The sequence below is a fragment of the Mastigoproctus giganteus genome, chromosome 4 (genome assembly GCF_048544385.1).
Source record: "Mastigoproctus giganteus isolate SK-2022 chromosome 4, ASM4854438v1, whole genome shotgun sequence".
Lineage (NCBI taxonomy): Eukaryota > Metazoa > Arthropoda > Arachnida > Uropygi > Thelyphonidae > Mastigoproctus > Mastigoproctus giganteus.
The window spans coordinates 143,783,249-143,800,037 of NC_143578.1; the positions used below are offsets into that span (position 1 = coordinate 143,783,249).

Consider the following 16,789-nt stretch of genomic DNA (forward strand, 5'->3'; position numbering starts at 1 on the left):
AAAAATTCACCACAGCTTCTTTTATTAAAAATGCCATGGACCTTTTGACAACACCACAGCCATCCATCACACCCCAAAAATTTTAGGCCCACACTATTCGTGAATAAAAAAAAAAAAAAGAGAAGGAAACTCCTCTTATTATTTTACTAATATTATTATCAACGTAGAACATATTGAGTAGTACAGCTCTGATTCATACTATCTAATATAATTTTTTTGTATTTATAAAATTTTAAATACGCGAACAATTTGAAGGATTAGAAACGGGTAATAAATGTTTAAGAAGGGCGAAAGGGCAAGGAGAAATTTGCAGAAAAGGAGAGAACGTTGACCCAAAGCAGGTCATGACCGTTTTTCCTGGATAAAGGGATTAAGGGAAAACAGGGTGCGGCATAGATATAAAAGGAGAAGGATGCGAATTTGAGGCACCTTTTTGCCTTTTTCATTGTGTAGAGATGTCAGGTGGTAGCTAGAGAAGTTGAGGGTTGTGCACGTGGAAGTTTCTGGGAATTAAAGTCGAATATCGTCAAAGAAAAGGTTTCTAGGAAAAGGTAGAAGAAAATAGATATCCAGGACAAATTAATTTGGCAGGTGAATATTTATCAAGTGGATCTGGAAGTAAGTTGCCAAATTTTCTTTTATAATGTCTCCCGCGCAAAAATTATTCAAACTAGAAGGATTTAGTACTAACTGGAACTCCCGGAAGGCATTCAGTATTCTTAAGGAATAATATATGTTTCATGAGACTATTGTTAAGGATAATTATATTAACTCATTAGAGCGTGGAGTTTATATGGAGTTTGTATGAGTTTTTGTATTTGGAGTGTAAAAGTAAATTATAATAACGGTGAAGAGCCCTCCTGCAAAGTGGAGTTGTTGTAATATCCATGTTATTCAGGAAGACTGTATTGTAAAATGTGTACGTTACGGATGAGGACTGTATCTTATAAAGAAAATGTATGATCAAGGCCTAGCAATATTATTATTTGTATATTAAATTGTTCTTTAAAAGTGTGGAGTAAAATTTGTCTTCACTCAACTCTGTATTTTAAAAGTAGATGGAGTTTTCCTGGCAGTCAGAGGCCCTTTTAAACATTACAAGGCAGTGCTTGTGTAAATTGTAATGGATAAAAGTTGACTCTAATCAGCCAGAACAAATGTACACCTACAATTGGCGAAGTTGCTAGCCAGGATAACAGAGAAATATATAGAGTGGAGTGAAACAACGATAACAATAAATTAATGAGTAAATTCTGAAAAGTTATATGGTTAGTAATGATTCATGAATGGATGTGGTTAATATAAGAATTAGATATTGAGATAAAGAAGTGTAAAGTAAATTGAAATTTTACCATAGTAGCTGTACTTACAAACTAGCTGGCGAGCCAGAAAAATATTTAGTGTAAAGTGTGTAGAATAATTAAAATTGTGAAAAATTGTAAAGGAAGACAGAATGCCTGGGGGTAATAAATGGAACGGAAATGGGAGCCAGGAAGGACCAGCACACCCTGACCAACTCTCCACAAGCACAGGAGGTGAAATGACAGAAGGGCCTCAGGCACTACTATACAGTGGGGAGGGAAGAAATGTTAACTTTAAAAGGAGACTACTTAAGAGCGTTAAGGGGGGAAAATAGGAAAATGTAGAAATATTTTTAAATAAATTAGAGAAGATGCAAACACTATAAATGTGAGCAAGGAGGGCGAAGGAAGGTGGGGGTAACCCCAGAAAAGTGAAAATAAATACAGGGAATGGGAAACCCGAGTAGGCCAGTTAGAACAAAAATTAGCTGTGATGATTAATAAATTGATGGAACCAGAACCGAGATGGCTCCAACCACAGGGGGATGAGTTCTAAGGGGAGAGAAGGGAAAACAAGATGGCTGCACCTCACTGGCAACAAAGGAGAGAGTGTGACTGCTTTATATGCAATAGCTTAAGCCATTCGGTCAGGTTCTGCCTAAGAAATAAATGGAGATCAGAAGGGAGAGAGGAAATAGAAGGGCTATGGTGACAGGGGCCCCAACACAGACCAAGGGATACCCTACCACCGATAAACAGAGAACAGACTGACCCAAATCAATATCTAGAGAGAAGTATGGAGATATCCGAAAGAAAAGAGGAGGTGGCAACCCTATTAGTAACCGTGGGTGACTCCCAACACATAAGTGCCGGGGGGGGGGGATAAATCTCGTGGGATGTGCCAGCAAAGATATCCAGAGAAAAGGAAATTGCGAAAGGAATTAAGAGATGAAAAAGGGGGAAAACAACTGGGGGAAAGAAAGAAAGGTCATCAAGTGGGCATTCATAGGGGATTAGAAAAGATGGAAAAGCATGAAATTAAAAATGAAAAAGCTAGATATTTGGAAAGGGTACAAGGTGAGGCATATAGTCAAAAACAGTGGGATAGGTTAAACATAGGGCAGAAACATAAGGGATTCTCAGGGGATTGGGTGTTAATTAAAGAGAGCAATCAGAAAAAGGAGAGTTGGAAACGGGGGTGGGGGCCAGGTGCCCCGTATAGAATAATGGAAAGGTTATCGGACATTACATTTAAAGTAAGGGAACTCAGGCAATGAGGAGACACCAGAGTGGAACACGAGGACAGGTTAAAGAGCTATCTTTTCAGGGGAGGAGGATACTTCAGGGACTTCATAATTAAGAGGAGAAACCCTGGCGGACTTAAGAGTCAAGGAATGCACCAGAGAGGAAGAGGGGCGAAGAAAAAAGAACCCCTAGATAGGCACCGAGCAGGCAGCGGGACCGACTATTTTAGATTGAATAGGGGTGATTTCTGTGTCTGGAATTAAAACAAAAATAAAGGGGGGGGGGAGAAATTTTGATAAAGAAGCTGTAGAGCAAAATGACATCCTAGAAAATCCCTTAGAAGGAATTTTCTACAGAGAAGGAAGGAGGGATTGTAAGCTCAGTAAAAAAAAAAAAAAAATTATATATACAGTCAGTCCTCGTATAACACGTGTTTACATTACACGAATTCGATCATACACGATTTATAAATAGGGGAACGATATCTTATATAACACGAACCGAATTCGCTTATGCACGATTCGCCTTTGTGTTTACAAGAAATGAAAGTCGAACGCAGAATTGCCCCAACTGAACGCAACACGATAGGAATGAAGAGAAGATTCCGAACATGTATTTATGTGTTTTATATCAGTAAAGGGGAAACACATTTCACCATAATAACGTAAAAACCAACACAATTCCAGCTATCGATATAATCGCAAATGCAATTAGATCGCATCTACTACCAGTTTATAACAGATTCCACTAGCAGAAATGCAACTGGAAATTGTTTTTATTGTTTTATGGTAGTAACCCCTAGAAATGTGCTTTAGTAAAATGTGAAGTATTAAAAGTGCATCTCTGCCTTTACGGTGTTGTTTATTCAGTTGCTACACGCGCACAGCTTTGTTTATGTGTATCAAGCGTGCCTCCTCGTTTTGTAATTGTGCTTTATTCCCTAAAAATGTTTGTTTTGTTTGTTTTGTTTTGTTTTTTTGGTTTTTAGGAGCATTAGCAACTAAGGGCATATTGCTCCGGATATGCGGTGGTCATTCCCTGACCTTTCCGCATCCTCCGTATTTGGTGGTGACGGGCTTGAACCCCGGTCTAATCAAGAAGCGTGTGCTACGCACTGCTGCTCCTTCCCACCTGGCTACGGAGGCGCCTCCCTAAAAATGAGTAAAATACTTAAAAGGTGTGAAAAGAAAGCGTCCTGGTGAAGACACTACAGATTCAGAGAGAAAAAGAAAAGCAATATCGATAAACAGAGGCGGACTGAGTCAAAAATTCTTACCCGGGAAAATTTAGTGGCTTCATACTACGGTTTATGGCCAAAATCACACCGGCCTCCGGCCCACCGGGGTTTCTCCGGTAAGGCTTATGGCCAGTCTGCCACTGTTGATAGTGAAAAAATATGAAACTGTGAAACGCTTTGAGCGAAATGAAAGACCATGAAATTGCACATGCTATAGACCTAAATGAGGCAACGCCGAGAATTACAAAGAATGCAGAGAAAATAAAAACAACTTTCATAGCAGGAACAACTCAAAGTGTAATTAAAATCCATTACATTAAGACACAAAGAATTGGAAGAGATGGAACGGCTGTCATCTGTTTCGATAGAAAATCAAACAAAAAACAAGTTTGCTTACGATAGAAGCAAAAGCAGTAGCAATATTTTATTATGTAATAGTCGTAATAAAATACATAAGTATTTTATCACGATTATTTATTGTGTTTGGTAATGTTTTGGTTACAAATGTGTGTTCAATCTTGGGTGGTCGGCACCTAACCCTATTTTTCCCATAGGGCCTGTTGTTTATATTGCACGATTTTGCATTGCACGAGGGTTTCTAGGAACACAACTATCGTGCTATACGAGGACTGACTGTATAATTTTTTTTGTATTTATAAAATTTTAAATACGCGAACAATTTGAAGGATTATAAATGGGTAATAAACGTTTAAGAAGGGCAAAAGGGCAAGGAGAAACTCGCAGAAAGGAGAGAACTTTGACCCAAAGTAGGTCATGACTGTTTTTCCTGGAAAAAGGGATTAAGAGAAAACAGGGTGTAGCATAGATATATAAGGAGAAGGGTGCAAATTTGAGGCGCCTTTTTGCCTTTTTTGTTGTGTAGAGGTGTCGGGTGGTAGGTAGAGAAGTTGAGGGTTGTGCAGTGGAAGTTTTTGGGGAGAAATGGTATAAAAAATGAGGAAGGGATACCCGCTTTTGGGAATTAAAGCCAAAGTTCGTCAAAGAAAAGGTACAAGAAAATAGATATCCAGGACAAATTAATTCGGCAGATGAATATTTAGCAAGTGGATCTGGAAGTAAGTTGCCAAATTTTCTTTTATAATGTCTCCCGAACAAAAATTATTCGAACTAGAAGGATTTAGTACTAACTGGAACTCGTGGAAGGCATTCAGTGTTCTTAAGGAATAATATGTTTCATGAGACTATTGTTAAGGAATAATATATGTTTCATCGGACTATTGTTAAGGATAATTATATTAACTCATTAGAGTGTGGAGTTTATATGGAGTTTGTAGGAGTTTTTGTATTTGAAATGTAAAAGTAAATTATAATAACTATGAAGACCCCTCATGCAAAGTGTGAATTGTTGTAATATCCACGTTATTCAGGAAGACTGTATTGTAAAATGTGATGTTATCGATGAGGACTGTGTCTTATAAAGAAAATGTATGATCAAGGCCTAGCAATATTATTATTTGTATATTAAATTGTTCTTTGATAGTAAAGTGTGTCTGGAGTAAAATTTGTCTTCACTCTACTCTGTATTCTAAAAGTACATGGAGTTTTCCCAGCAGTCAGAGGCCCTAACATATATAAATTAAAGTAGGACAATAAACATTATAAGGAAGTACTTGTGTAAATTGTAATGGATAAAAGTTGGCTTTAATCAGCCAGAACAAACGTACACATATGCAAACGCACCTGAAAATACTATTATTATTATTAAAAATAACCTTTTTCAAAAAGAGTAAGCCAATGCACACATCAATCATATAAATTATATGATTGAGAGTGAAAACTAAAGTACTTTCATAAATAAATATTTCTGAAACTACTGTGCAACAAATACATAAACCACTCCCTGTATATAATACAGTCATTTATACTGTGGATTCAGATATACTGGAGCTCTTTCTGCCCTGCCATTGAAAGAAATTCTGAGAAAAATGTTAATTTTTTTTCTAGACTTAAAACTTGATGGTGAAAACCTTCTGAAAACTTTACACTGCAAGAGAGTTCCCCTATTATTGGCAAGGGAGGGAAAAAACTGGGTGTCTCAGAAATCATACAGACAAACTCTCCTGCCAAGTTAATAAGCAAAAAAGGATGTTTATCAAACAAAGCGATTCCTGCTCATTTTAAGTTTTTTTCATGAGACGATATCCTTTCCTGCCTTACCCTTTCTTTGAGTTGGATATTTTGCTAATCTTCTTCAAGATTACTCGCAACAACACTGTTTTAGCCAGTGCAGTTAATATCGAACACCTACTGCTTGTATAAGTGTTGTCACTGCAAACAGAAAAAAGTGATCTGTAGTTTGAGAACTTACCTGTGCCAGTTATCCTTTTTGTGACTTTTTGGTGTATATCAGGTGAATTTACATTTTTGCAAGCTCATGCATAACTATCATTCACAATAAATTAGAATTTATTTCATGGGTTATGCCGAACGTTAAAGAAATTCTTACACCATCAAGGAAAAGCTGACTGTAACCAAGAGTAAAAAGTGGAGTGTTGAAATCCTACGCGAAAGGAGGGTTGGGTATTACGGAGAGAAGAACAATACAGGGATGGATTGAAGAAGGAAGGCTACATCCTTCTTGGATAAGTTGGACAAAACCCTAGGACTGGAAAGGAAAAAAATCTGCAAAAACAAGGCAATGGATGACTGTTTATATACTCAGTTCATTCAGAAATGCAGTTTAGAGTATCAACTTTAAAGTCCCATTTTGAAGATGCAAGTGGACAATTTTTTTTTTCTAGACTTGATAGTGAATTCTCTGTCACTGATGGATGGCACATTGGCAGAAACATGTATTGTTGGCAGAAACATAGTATTGTTGAAATAACAATTAGTGGTGAAGCAAAATCATCAGATTCTAACAATGCAAAACAATTTCTTAGCAACTTAATTTACACGTGAAGGTGGTTACCGTAAAGGGTAACTATACAATTGTCACGAGTCAGCACCGTTTTATAGTGCCAAATGTTACCAACAAAATCTTTAACCTTGAAATCAGCTACGAACAAAGCAGGTTTGAAGTTAAATAACTCTATTGTTTTACTTGAATAAAAGAGGAACTCGTAAGCTGACACCTGTGGTAATCAGGAAAAGTAAGAATCCGCAATGCTTTAAATCCATCAACTGAAAACATCTCCTATAGCATATGTGAGCAACTCAAAAGCATCGCTGACTGCAAATTTATTTTTGACCTGGTTCCATGAAACATTTGTACCAACATTGAAATGGCATTTGGAAAAAAAATGCCTCAAACTGAAAGCATTACTGTTTTTAAATAACTGTCTGCCAGTAATAAAAAACAGTAATGCCTTCTGACAGTCTTCAAAGAAAGAAAGTTAGGGCTATGTATTTACTAACACATACCATAGCATTAACCAACCCCTTGATCAAGGAATCAATAATTTTAAGGTATACTACAGATGTGAGATATCTTTATCTTTGCTGCCTCAGATCGTGATGCTTCTGAAATAATAAAACTGTTGACTTGAAAGGAAAGAGCATACAAAACTGGTCTTGCTTGGGAGATTATTTCAAGATTCAATTCAAAATTGTTGGAGAAAAAGTGGTTTTCTGAGAATAGTTGAGGGAAAGAATAAAACTGACTGATAAAGAGCGAAACAGTGGACAAATTGTAATACATTGTGATCTATAGGGAGATAGATATCCTTGAGGTGCATGAACTCAGACTTTTACATCTTCAGAATGGGACCTTAAAGTTGATACTCTAAACTTCATTTCTGACTGAACTGAGTGTATAAACAGTCATCCACTGCCTTGTTTTTGCAGAGTCTTGATTTTGTCCAGATTATCCAAGAAGGAATGTAGTCTTCCTTCTGCAATCCATCCCTCTATTGTTGTTCCCTCTGTAATACCCAACCCCCCCTTTCATGTGAGATTTCGACACTCCACTTTTTACTCTTGGTTACAGTCAGCTTTTCCTTGATGGTGCAAGAATTTCTTTAACGTTAGGCATAACCCATGAAATCCATTGGCGCCTCCATAGCCGGGTGGGCAGGAGCAGCAGTGCATAGCACACGCTTCTTGATTAGACCGGGATTCGAGCCCGTGACCACCAAATACGGAAGATGCGGAAATGTCAGGGAATAACCACCACATATCCCCGGAGCAATATGGCCTTAGTTGCTAATGCTCCTAAAAATCAAATAACAACAACAATGAAATCCATCAGTGAGTCGATATTGACAAAGAAGAATTAGTGTGTCACTTATTAAGAGACAAAAGCATTGTTGAAAGTATCAGCAATGAGAAAAGGACAGAGGGAAGTGATGTGGAAATGAAAGAACTAGAGGAGGAGCTTGTCAATGTTCTCACAGATCAAGAAGCACTAAAAGGGTTTGATACAATTGGGTGGTTAGCGGCACAGTAGGAAGTTGAGAAAGGAAAGATTTTGCAATTAGTGTCGTTAAAATATATGACCTTACAAAAAAAAATAGACCCCCATAAAAAAACAACAAAAACTGCAGACTTGTTAAAGTAATAAAATAAATTGTTTTATCACTTTAACGTGTTTTAGAGAATCAAAGAAAAATTGTAGACATCAGTTATAGAGCAATTGTCTTGTAATGCGGGTCACAGCCTGCCCCCGAAATCACATGGTATAACCGTGGTATAAGTGGTGCATCTTCAATGTAATTCAAAATAAAATATGCAAGCTTAAAACACCTCATATTCTTATTTCATTCTTAGTTTTCTTTAGTTTATTGGGTTCCAAAATTCAGTGAAGAGAGCTCCACTACTGCTTATTTTTTTTGCACACTTTAAATATTTTTGAGGTTTTCTTCTTAACGTGGCTGTGAAAATAAATATTGTCCAATCCATTAAAAGACAAATGCTTCCTTATCAATTTTTCCAGATGTACATAATAAAATACTCTTTAGCAGGGAGTTGAGCAAGCTAAGGCAGATCATAAGAAGTCCTTAGAATGCAAACAAAAGTAACAGACAATTCTTTGTTCATGCTAACCTAGAAGGAAAGGGATGAACAACATTGGCCCACAAAGTGTGAATCACATAACTATCATTCTGTCCAGGTTTCTAAAAATTAAATATTCTGCAACTACATTCACCCACAGAAAACATTTTAGGGATGTTTTAACGCCAGAAATTCACTAAATTATAACTGGAAAATAAATGATTCTGATAACTAAGAATAAAGTGGAAGAGAAACTGCTGAAGCTAAAAGTAAAAAACAGCACCTGAACTGATGGGAACTGTCCACTTATATTAAAAGAAGCATCAAAAGAGGTAAGTAAATTATTAGCTATAATTATGAGAGCACCCTTAAATTCACGGAAGGTTCCTATGACTGGAAGTTTGCAAATGTCTCTTGCATTTACAAGCTGGGATCAAAGGGCAAGGTGAGTTATTATGGAACTGCAAGCTTGACTTCTGTTCTAATCCACTGTACTACATCAATGATTTCCATTTGTCTGATTTTTTTTTTTAATATGTAAATAAATTTGATACTTACTGAACATTTTCCACATATAGTTTCAGCATCAATATTAGTGGTCCAATAATTTCTTTGGTCTTGGATTATTTCTGACTTGTAATTAACTTTTCCCAAGAGCTTTTGATGATATGGAGAAAGTTCAGAAATATGAGAATACCACTTCACAATTGCTCGATAACAGTCTTCTGAATCATCTCCTGTAGTTGTTCAATGTCAATAAAATTAAACGATATTTAAAAAGTTGTTTTCAAGAGTAAATTAATGGAAAAAAAATAAGTACATTACAATACTTTATGTACTATCTCTAATTTTTATAACTCCCTGTTAGAGTCATTTAACTCCCTGTTAGAGTCTGATAAACATCTGGCCCTCTCCTCCTGCAATAACTCATGTGTGAATGTAGCTGCAAAATACTCATCTACATTCACTCATGAGAAGTTATTCAAGGAGGAGAGGGCCAGATGTTTATCAAACTCTAACAGGGAGTTAAATGATTTTGCAATAAGTGAGAGATTTTTGCCAATATCATTGAGGATAGCCTAAGGGTTCAGGGAAACTTTAGTTAGGGAGGGAGAAGGTTAATTAAATCAACACTTATTTGATTACATGGGTCAAAGTAAAGCTTGCACTCACCTCATGAATTCTTGTTTGTTGCCACAATAGCTGATGTCGATAAGATGTTCTGAGGGTAGCAATGTTTCAAATGAGAGGGAAGGTATAGTTTGAGATACAAACCTATATAACTACAAGGGGTGTAGTTATATAGGTCAGGGTAGTAAACTATAGTAAAAACAATGGAACGAAAAAAACTCAGCGAGCAAGTTACCACAATCTATAATTTGATGTGTACATCAAGGAACAACCATTCTTCAATTTGCAATGTGCACGAAATGGAACTTAAAACCAAACGGTGTAGACGCATTCAATAGCAGACCATTCTGAACATAGCAACACGAATGAAAATTCTGATATGAAAAACATGGTCAGTAAACAAGTTTTGTCGCGAGATGTTCCATCTGATGTAATTTCAAAGAATAGTAATACCACTAAATCGGTCCTCCCTGCGGATATTCTCAATAACTGTCATAACGAAGCACCCACGTTAATCAGTGGCAAAACACCGGGGTGTATCAGGGGTGAGAAGCTTTTTGTCGCAAAGCTTTTTGCAACCGTCATGTATGAAACACAAATTAACTGTTTCCCAGGCTTGGATAATGCAACGATCCAAACTGATATCTCTTTGCCAGGAATAGTGTCAACGGCCGCACTGTCCATACAGGACAATCCAAGGCTAGAAATCCAGAATGAATCAATGAGCAAGTCCGTCGCAGATGAGTTGAAAAGCAATTTCTTACCTGTGTTAATAGATAAACTGATGTCTGCTCTAAATGATCTGTATACTAATATGCAAATCAAAACCTGATGCTTCAAAACTCATAAGTTTTCCAAACAAAATGAATCAGTTAACAGAATCAACACTAAATTCACCACCCAATCAGCAGAATTAGATATTTTGACTTCACACAATCCCGCTGAATTTGAATGTTGCCCAAGATACTCAGGCAGTGAAGTCCCGGTCATGAATTCTTGTCAAGCAGCTGAACAGAGGTGCGATCCACAAGTGTCGGCCCACCAAATTAGCATCCCACCTCCAAAATTAACCTCAGTTTTACCATCTGTGCTGCTGTCTGAAAGCAGCAACACCTCTACCTTCACGGACAAAAATCTAGGCAGTCATTTGTCACCTGTCATGAACAAACAATCTTGGGCTAAAATCGCTGCTACCCGTTCTGTTTCATCTCCTCAATTGACAGCTAATCAGAACCCTCATTTCTCCAGGTAACCCTTTCAAATTAAGGGTCACCCTGCCAATATCAAGGAAAAGTGTCAGATTAGGATTGGTACCTCCACGTCCTCTATTCTGAGATCGATGAGCAAGCCTCCCACCTCCCAGCACAGAGGCCTTTTTATTTCCCGACTGGGGCCACTGACAACTGCTGAGGATATTGAGGCAGCAATGAGTAAAGAACTGCATACCAAAGTATTCACAAATTTACTCAAGAAAATGCCAAATTACTCGTCCTTTATAGAGTAGTTTGTGAAAGTCGGGCATTCAGATCTGTTGCATCCACATCTGTGTGGCCAGTTGGCACTCTAATCAGACCTTTTTATGAATCAAAAGACCCAAAACCATCCACTTCATCTTGTGAGCAAAACTGAAGAATGACACAGCTCCCCCCCCCCCTTCCTCGCATTACTAACTAATTGTGAAACTGCACTAGTGTCTCTCGACTGTCGAAAACCACTGCACCACATGTTCAGCTCCAATCACTTTCTTGCCCCGCTACTGCTTATAAACATACTGATGTGACACCACATAACCGTGCTTTTCAATTAACAGTATAATTTCCACCAGGCCTAATCTGTTGAGGTGTTCAAAAGCATCATCAAATAGATCAGCACTTATAAAAATTCCCTTTCAACTCACCCTTAGAGTTTTCTACCAAAATGTCCGGAGCCTCCGAAATAAGCTTGAAACTCTCGAACAACTCTTGTTGTCCGACAGCATGGATATAATTTGTCTATCTGAAACATGGCTTGAACCTGACCAGGAGTCAATAGTCTGTGCTCCAGCTGCTGGATTTTCATTGTTCTTCACATCAAGATCTCAATCTAGAGGCAGCGATGGTGTTGCCATCTTCATCAAAGATTCCACACTGAAATTTGTGCACGTCGCATCTAGCAACTCCTTATTTTATGAAGCAATACTTGTGACTGTGAAGTTTAATGCCTGTTTAATCGATTTAGCGGCAATCTACATATCCCCAGCTCCAGATATTGCAACAATTGATGATGCTACCGGCTGGATAATGAGTAAGTTACACCCTTCTGCTACTCACATTCTCTGCGGCAATTTTAACCTTCCACCCCATCTGAGCCCTCTCCTTCAGCAACTAATGAACAATCTCTGTCCATTAAAGTTTACGATTATCAATGAGGAGCCAACGAGAGGCACCGATCGCCTCAACTTGATTCTATGTTCTATAATTTGCAGAGTCGACATTCCACCAGAAACGTCCTTCAAATCAGATTATGACCCAATTGCATTACTTCTTGTTCTGCATATGCTCAGCTTCAATTGCCATAATACTGGTTGAAAGGAAAATCATATTCTCTCCGACTTTTCTGGATCCCAAAGAGTGCCTTGAGGCAGCGCAGTCTATTCCATGGCATGTGCTTGATGGATGTGACCCAATCCTTGCAGTTGACCTAATCACAAGATGGATAAATCAGTCACCCTCTATGCGTCAGCCAAAACCATACACATTTCTCCAAGGACTACAGCTTGGTGGACCAAAGATCTAGCACGCAGTTTCCACAACAAATAGTACCTTCACAGGCAGTGGAAAATCTTTGGCACAACCCAAGATCGAATCCTATACTCTAGAGCAAAAGCTATTTTCAACAGACTCAAGGCATCAGCAATAAAGAGACACACCGATGCTACCTTGTCTAAAGGAAAAGGGCCATACTCATCCAGACATAGCCTCATTAATTCAAATCTTGATCTAGATAACTGGATGGACTACATTTCAAGATTCAAAGCCAATTCCACTTCTGCTGAAATTCCTCTCCAAAACTCCCAATTTGCTCCTACTGATGATCTTTCCAAGACAGCAACTGATATATGCTATTAACTCTCTGCATCCATCTAGTACCGCAGGCCGTGATAAGATACCTCATTTCATAATTAAGTGCCTTAACCCCAATATCCTAAGATGCATTTCTCTCAATCTACAACTCTGTTCTTTCCACATGAATTTTCCCTGCTCAATGGAATGAATACTCTGTGAGGCCACTGCCTAAGGTTAAAGCACCAACAAGCCTAAAAGATTTCAGACCAATCTCAACTTCTTCCACCCTCCTCAAACTTCTTGAAAAGGTACTCCCAGCATTAAACAAACAGCTGATGCCACAGAAGTCGAAACAGTTCCATTTCGCAGTCGCAAATAGATCCACCATAACAAACCTCATGGCCGCACAGACATCAATTCTTCAAGCCTTCGAAACTAAATCCAAATTACCTATTGTGTACACGGATATTGAAACTGCTTTTGACAGCCTAGACGTCATGTCACAGCCTTTCTCAGTCATCTGCAATTCTTCTTAAGGATTAATGGAGACCTACTAGCTTTCTTCCCCGTCTTATTGAGGAATAGAAGTGTCCACCTCACAATGAAGAAGACCCATTTTACAAGAAAAATCAATGCAGGAATCCCACAAGGTGGCGTCCTGTCTGGCCTTCTCTTCTCAGCCATTCTAATTCCTTTCACAAGTCCCCGTGATGATGCCCTAATATATGCCGATGATATAAAGTTTCTTACCTTAATCCCACCATCTGCAAACCCAATGGCAATTACGTCTTCAATCACAGAGAACTCAACTGCTCTTTCAACTTACTTGAAGACATTTGGATTAAACCTTAGCCCTTCAAAATCTGCAATAACGATTTACTCATTGAAACAGCAACTAACAATAATTCAACTATCAGTTTTGGGTACTCTCATCGCAGTGGTTACCTGCCATAAGGATCTCGGCGTCTATTTTGATCCAAAGTTGAAATTTAATGTTCACACAGAATACCTCCGGAAGCGATTTAACACCCTACGCTGAAGAGCGAAGCAACACTTACTTCATTCCAATGATGCCGCAACCACTACCAGATATCTTCGAACCACTGTTTATCCGGTTATTTTATACGCTGCTGAAATTTGGGCATCTGTGTCGCCCTCACTTCAAAAACCGGTGTTCTCATGTGAATACTGGACCATGAAATGGGCCGGTATAAGCATCGTCGACCCCCTCAAATGAGAACAACTGACATGGCTGAGCAGCTAAATGCACCCAGGCTCCTGAGGTTAATTGACAGCAGGCATTTAATAACTACAGTAAAAATGTACGCAGGAGTGATAAACGCCCCAAACAGCAACTGGAATTTCTGTCAGTGGCACAATCCTCTGCCATCCTTGAGGTCAGACCCCACACTAATCCTTAAATACAACCGGTTGAAACGGTATAATCAGTTCCTACCTGCCCAGGCACACCCCAAAATTCAGACACTGCTCCAACTTGGAGTCAACCTACAGAAAATGGCTACCAACTACAAATACCGTCACATACTCTTCGAGTGGATTACATCTGTGGAACTGGAATAAATTCCTCCAAACTGGGTTATGATGTTCAGTTCCTCTTTATATTTTGCTATTATTATAATTTCATTTTTACATGTCTAATTTTGTGTAACTCATAATTTCCAGTGTAACTGTAATTTTTCCCAATTAATCACATATTAGCATAGGCATTTGAGGCAAGAAAGCAAGCTTATGCAGCATCAGCCAAAAAAAATAAATAAATAAAAAAATAATAATAATAAAATAAATAATTAAATAAATAAATAAAAAATAACCACTTCCACTTCACCCCTCTGTTTGTTCGAAACACCTGTCCAGCCGAGCCTTAAACTTATTTAGGCTATCAACTTCCACGACAAGGAATGGAAGTCTGTTCCACCAACCGACTACCCGTTGACTAAAGGCAAATTTCCGCACATCCTACATCTGTCTTTCCTCAATTTGAATTTATGCCCTCTCAGGTCATTATTCTGAGCAAGAGGAAGAATCCCATCAGCATTGAGCATGCTCAAACCATTCAAGGCTTTATACACCTCTATCAGATCACCTCGCTGGTGCCTAGTCTCCAGACACTGTAATTTGCAAAACTTAAGCCTTTCTTCGTAAGAGCACCCCTTTGTTCCATTCACCAATCTTGTTGCCCTTCTCTGCACTCATTCCAGCAGCTCTACATCCTTCTTGAAATGAGGCCTCCAGACCTGTATACAGTACTCTAGGTGTGGCCTGACCATTGCCTTATACAAGGGAATAATCACTTCCTATTCCCTGCTAGAAAAATTCCTATATATCATTGACAATACACCATGAGCTAGTCTTGCAGCCCATCTGCACTGCTCAGAAAACTTCATATCTGCCTGCACAACCACCCCCAGGTCCCTTTCACTCTCTACCACTGTCAGTGTATTACCACAGAGTTGATACGTTGCTCTGGGGTTGCTGTTTCCCATTGGTAGTACTTTACATTTGTCAATATTAAACTTCATTTGCCACCTCTCAGCCCATCTGTCAACCTTTCCAGATCCTGTTGCAGTAGCATAGTGTCAGTAGTGTCCTTGACAACCCTGCCAACCTTCGTATCGTCAGCAAACTTGGACATTAAGCTTGATATACCATCATCAATATCATTTATAAATACAGAAAACAATAATGGACCCAATACTGAACCCTGAGGGATTCCACTAATAACATTAGTCCACGATGAGCAATGGCCATTGATTACCACTCTCTGTCTTCTCCCCCTCAACCACCCCTTTATCCATAGCAGCAATTTGACTCCAATGCCACACTGCTCCAATTTGTGCAGCAGTCTTCCACGTGCAACAGTATCAAAAGCCTTTCTAAGATCCAAGTATATAATATCAGTTATTCCCTGCATCCAGTTCTTTTGTGACGCATCATAGTATCCAATCAAATTGGTCAGGCAAGAACCCTTAACAAAACTATGCTGTGTCTGAGCTATAACTGAAGTCTTGTCTAGATGATCCTGCAGTGCTTCTTTAACCAGTGCCTCCATTAATTTTCCGGGAACAGAAGTTAAACTAACAGGTCTATAATTACTTGTGTCGCCCTTTGATCCTCCTTTGTGAATTGGGGTCACATTTGCACATCTCCTGTCTGTGGGTACCTCCCCTGAGTCAAGGAAGCTCTCATAATTGTGGCTAATGGATTGCTTACTTCCTTTGCTGCCTCCTTTAATATAACTGGATAGATCCCATCCACCCCAGGTGACTTTCTTGTATTTATCTTCAACAATTTCTCCTCCACTTTACTCTCAGTTTTACAAGATTCTCTAGCTTACTGCCAGAGTTGAATACACCTCTGGCATTCCCCTCGCTGAATAACTCCTCATGTGTAAATGTCGATGCAAAATATTCATTTAGTTTGTTAGCTACCTGAGCAGGATCATCAACATTTGACCCATCGATATCAAGGGGACCAGTCTGATTCATCCCCTTCCTTCTAGAGTTTACATAAGTAAAGAACTCTTTGCTGTTTTTCTTTGCATCCCTTGCCAAAGATTTCTCATAATCTGCCTTCGCCTACCTAACCTCCTTTGTAACTTGGTTACAGATCAACTTGTATCTATCATAGGCTTCTGTGTCACGTGTTAATTTGTATGTATCCCATGCATTTTTCTTCTCTGCCATATGTCTCATTAGTTCATCTGACATCCACTTAGGCCTATACCTTGAACAATATTTCTTAGTTGGTATGTAAAGCCTAGTAGCTTCCAAGATAAGTTCTTTGAATGCTTCCCATTTTGAATTTGCTGTTGGTAACATCATCAGTTGGTCCCACTGTATAGAATTTAAATACTGTCT

General features: G+C 38.6%; 1 protein-coding gene across 1 annotated transcript in view; it reads right to left on the reverse strand.

Moving 5' to 3' along the window:
* Positions 1-16,789, reverse strand: part of Orc1 (origin recognition complex subunit 1) — a 699,813-nt gene that overhangs the window by 554,898 nt on the left and 128,126 nt on the right. Inside the window, exon 3 of the mRNA XM_090372377.1 lies at positions 9,295-9,473. Coding sequence (XP_090228503.1) covers positions 9,295-9,473 — 179 coding nt within the window. The remainder of the gene's footprint in view (positions 1-9,294; positions 9,474-16,789) is intronic.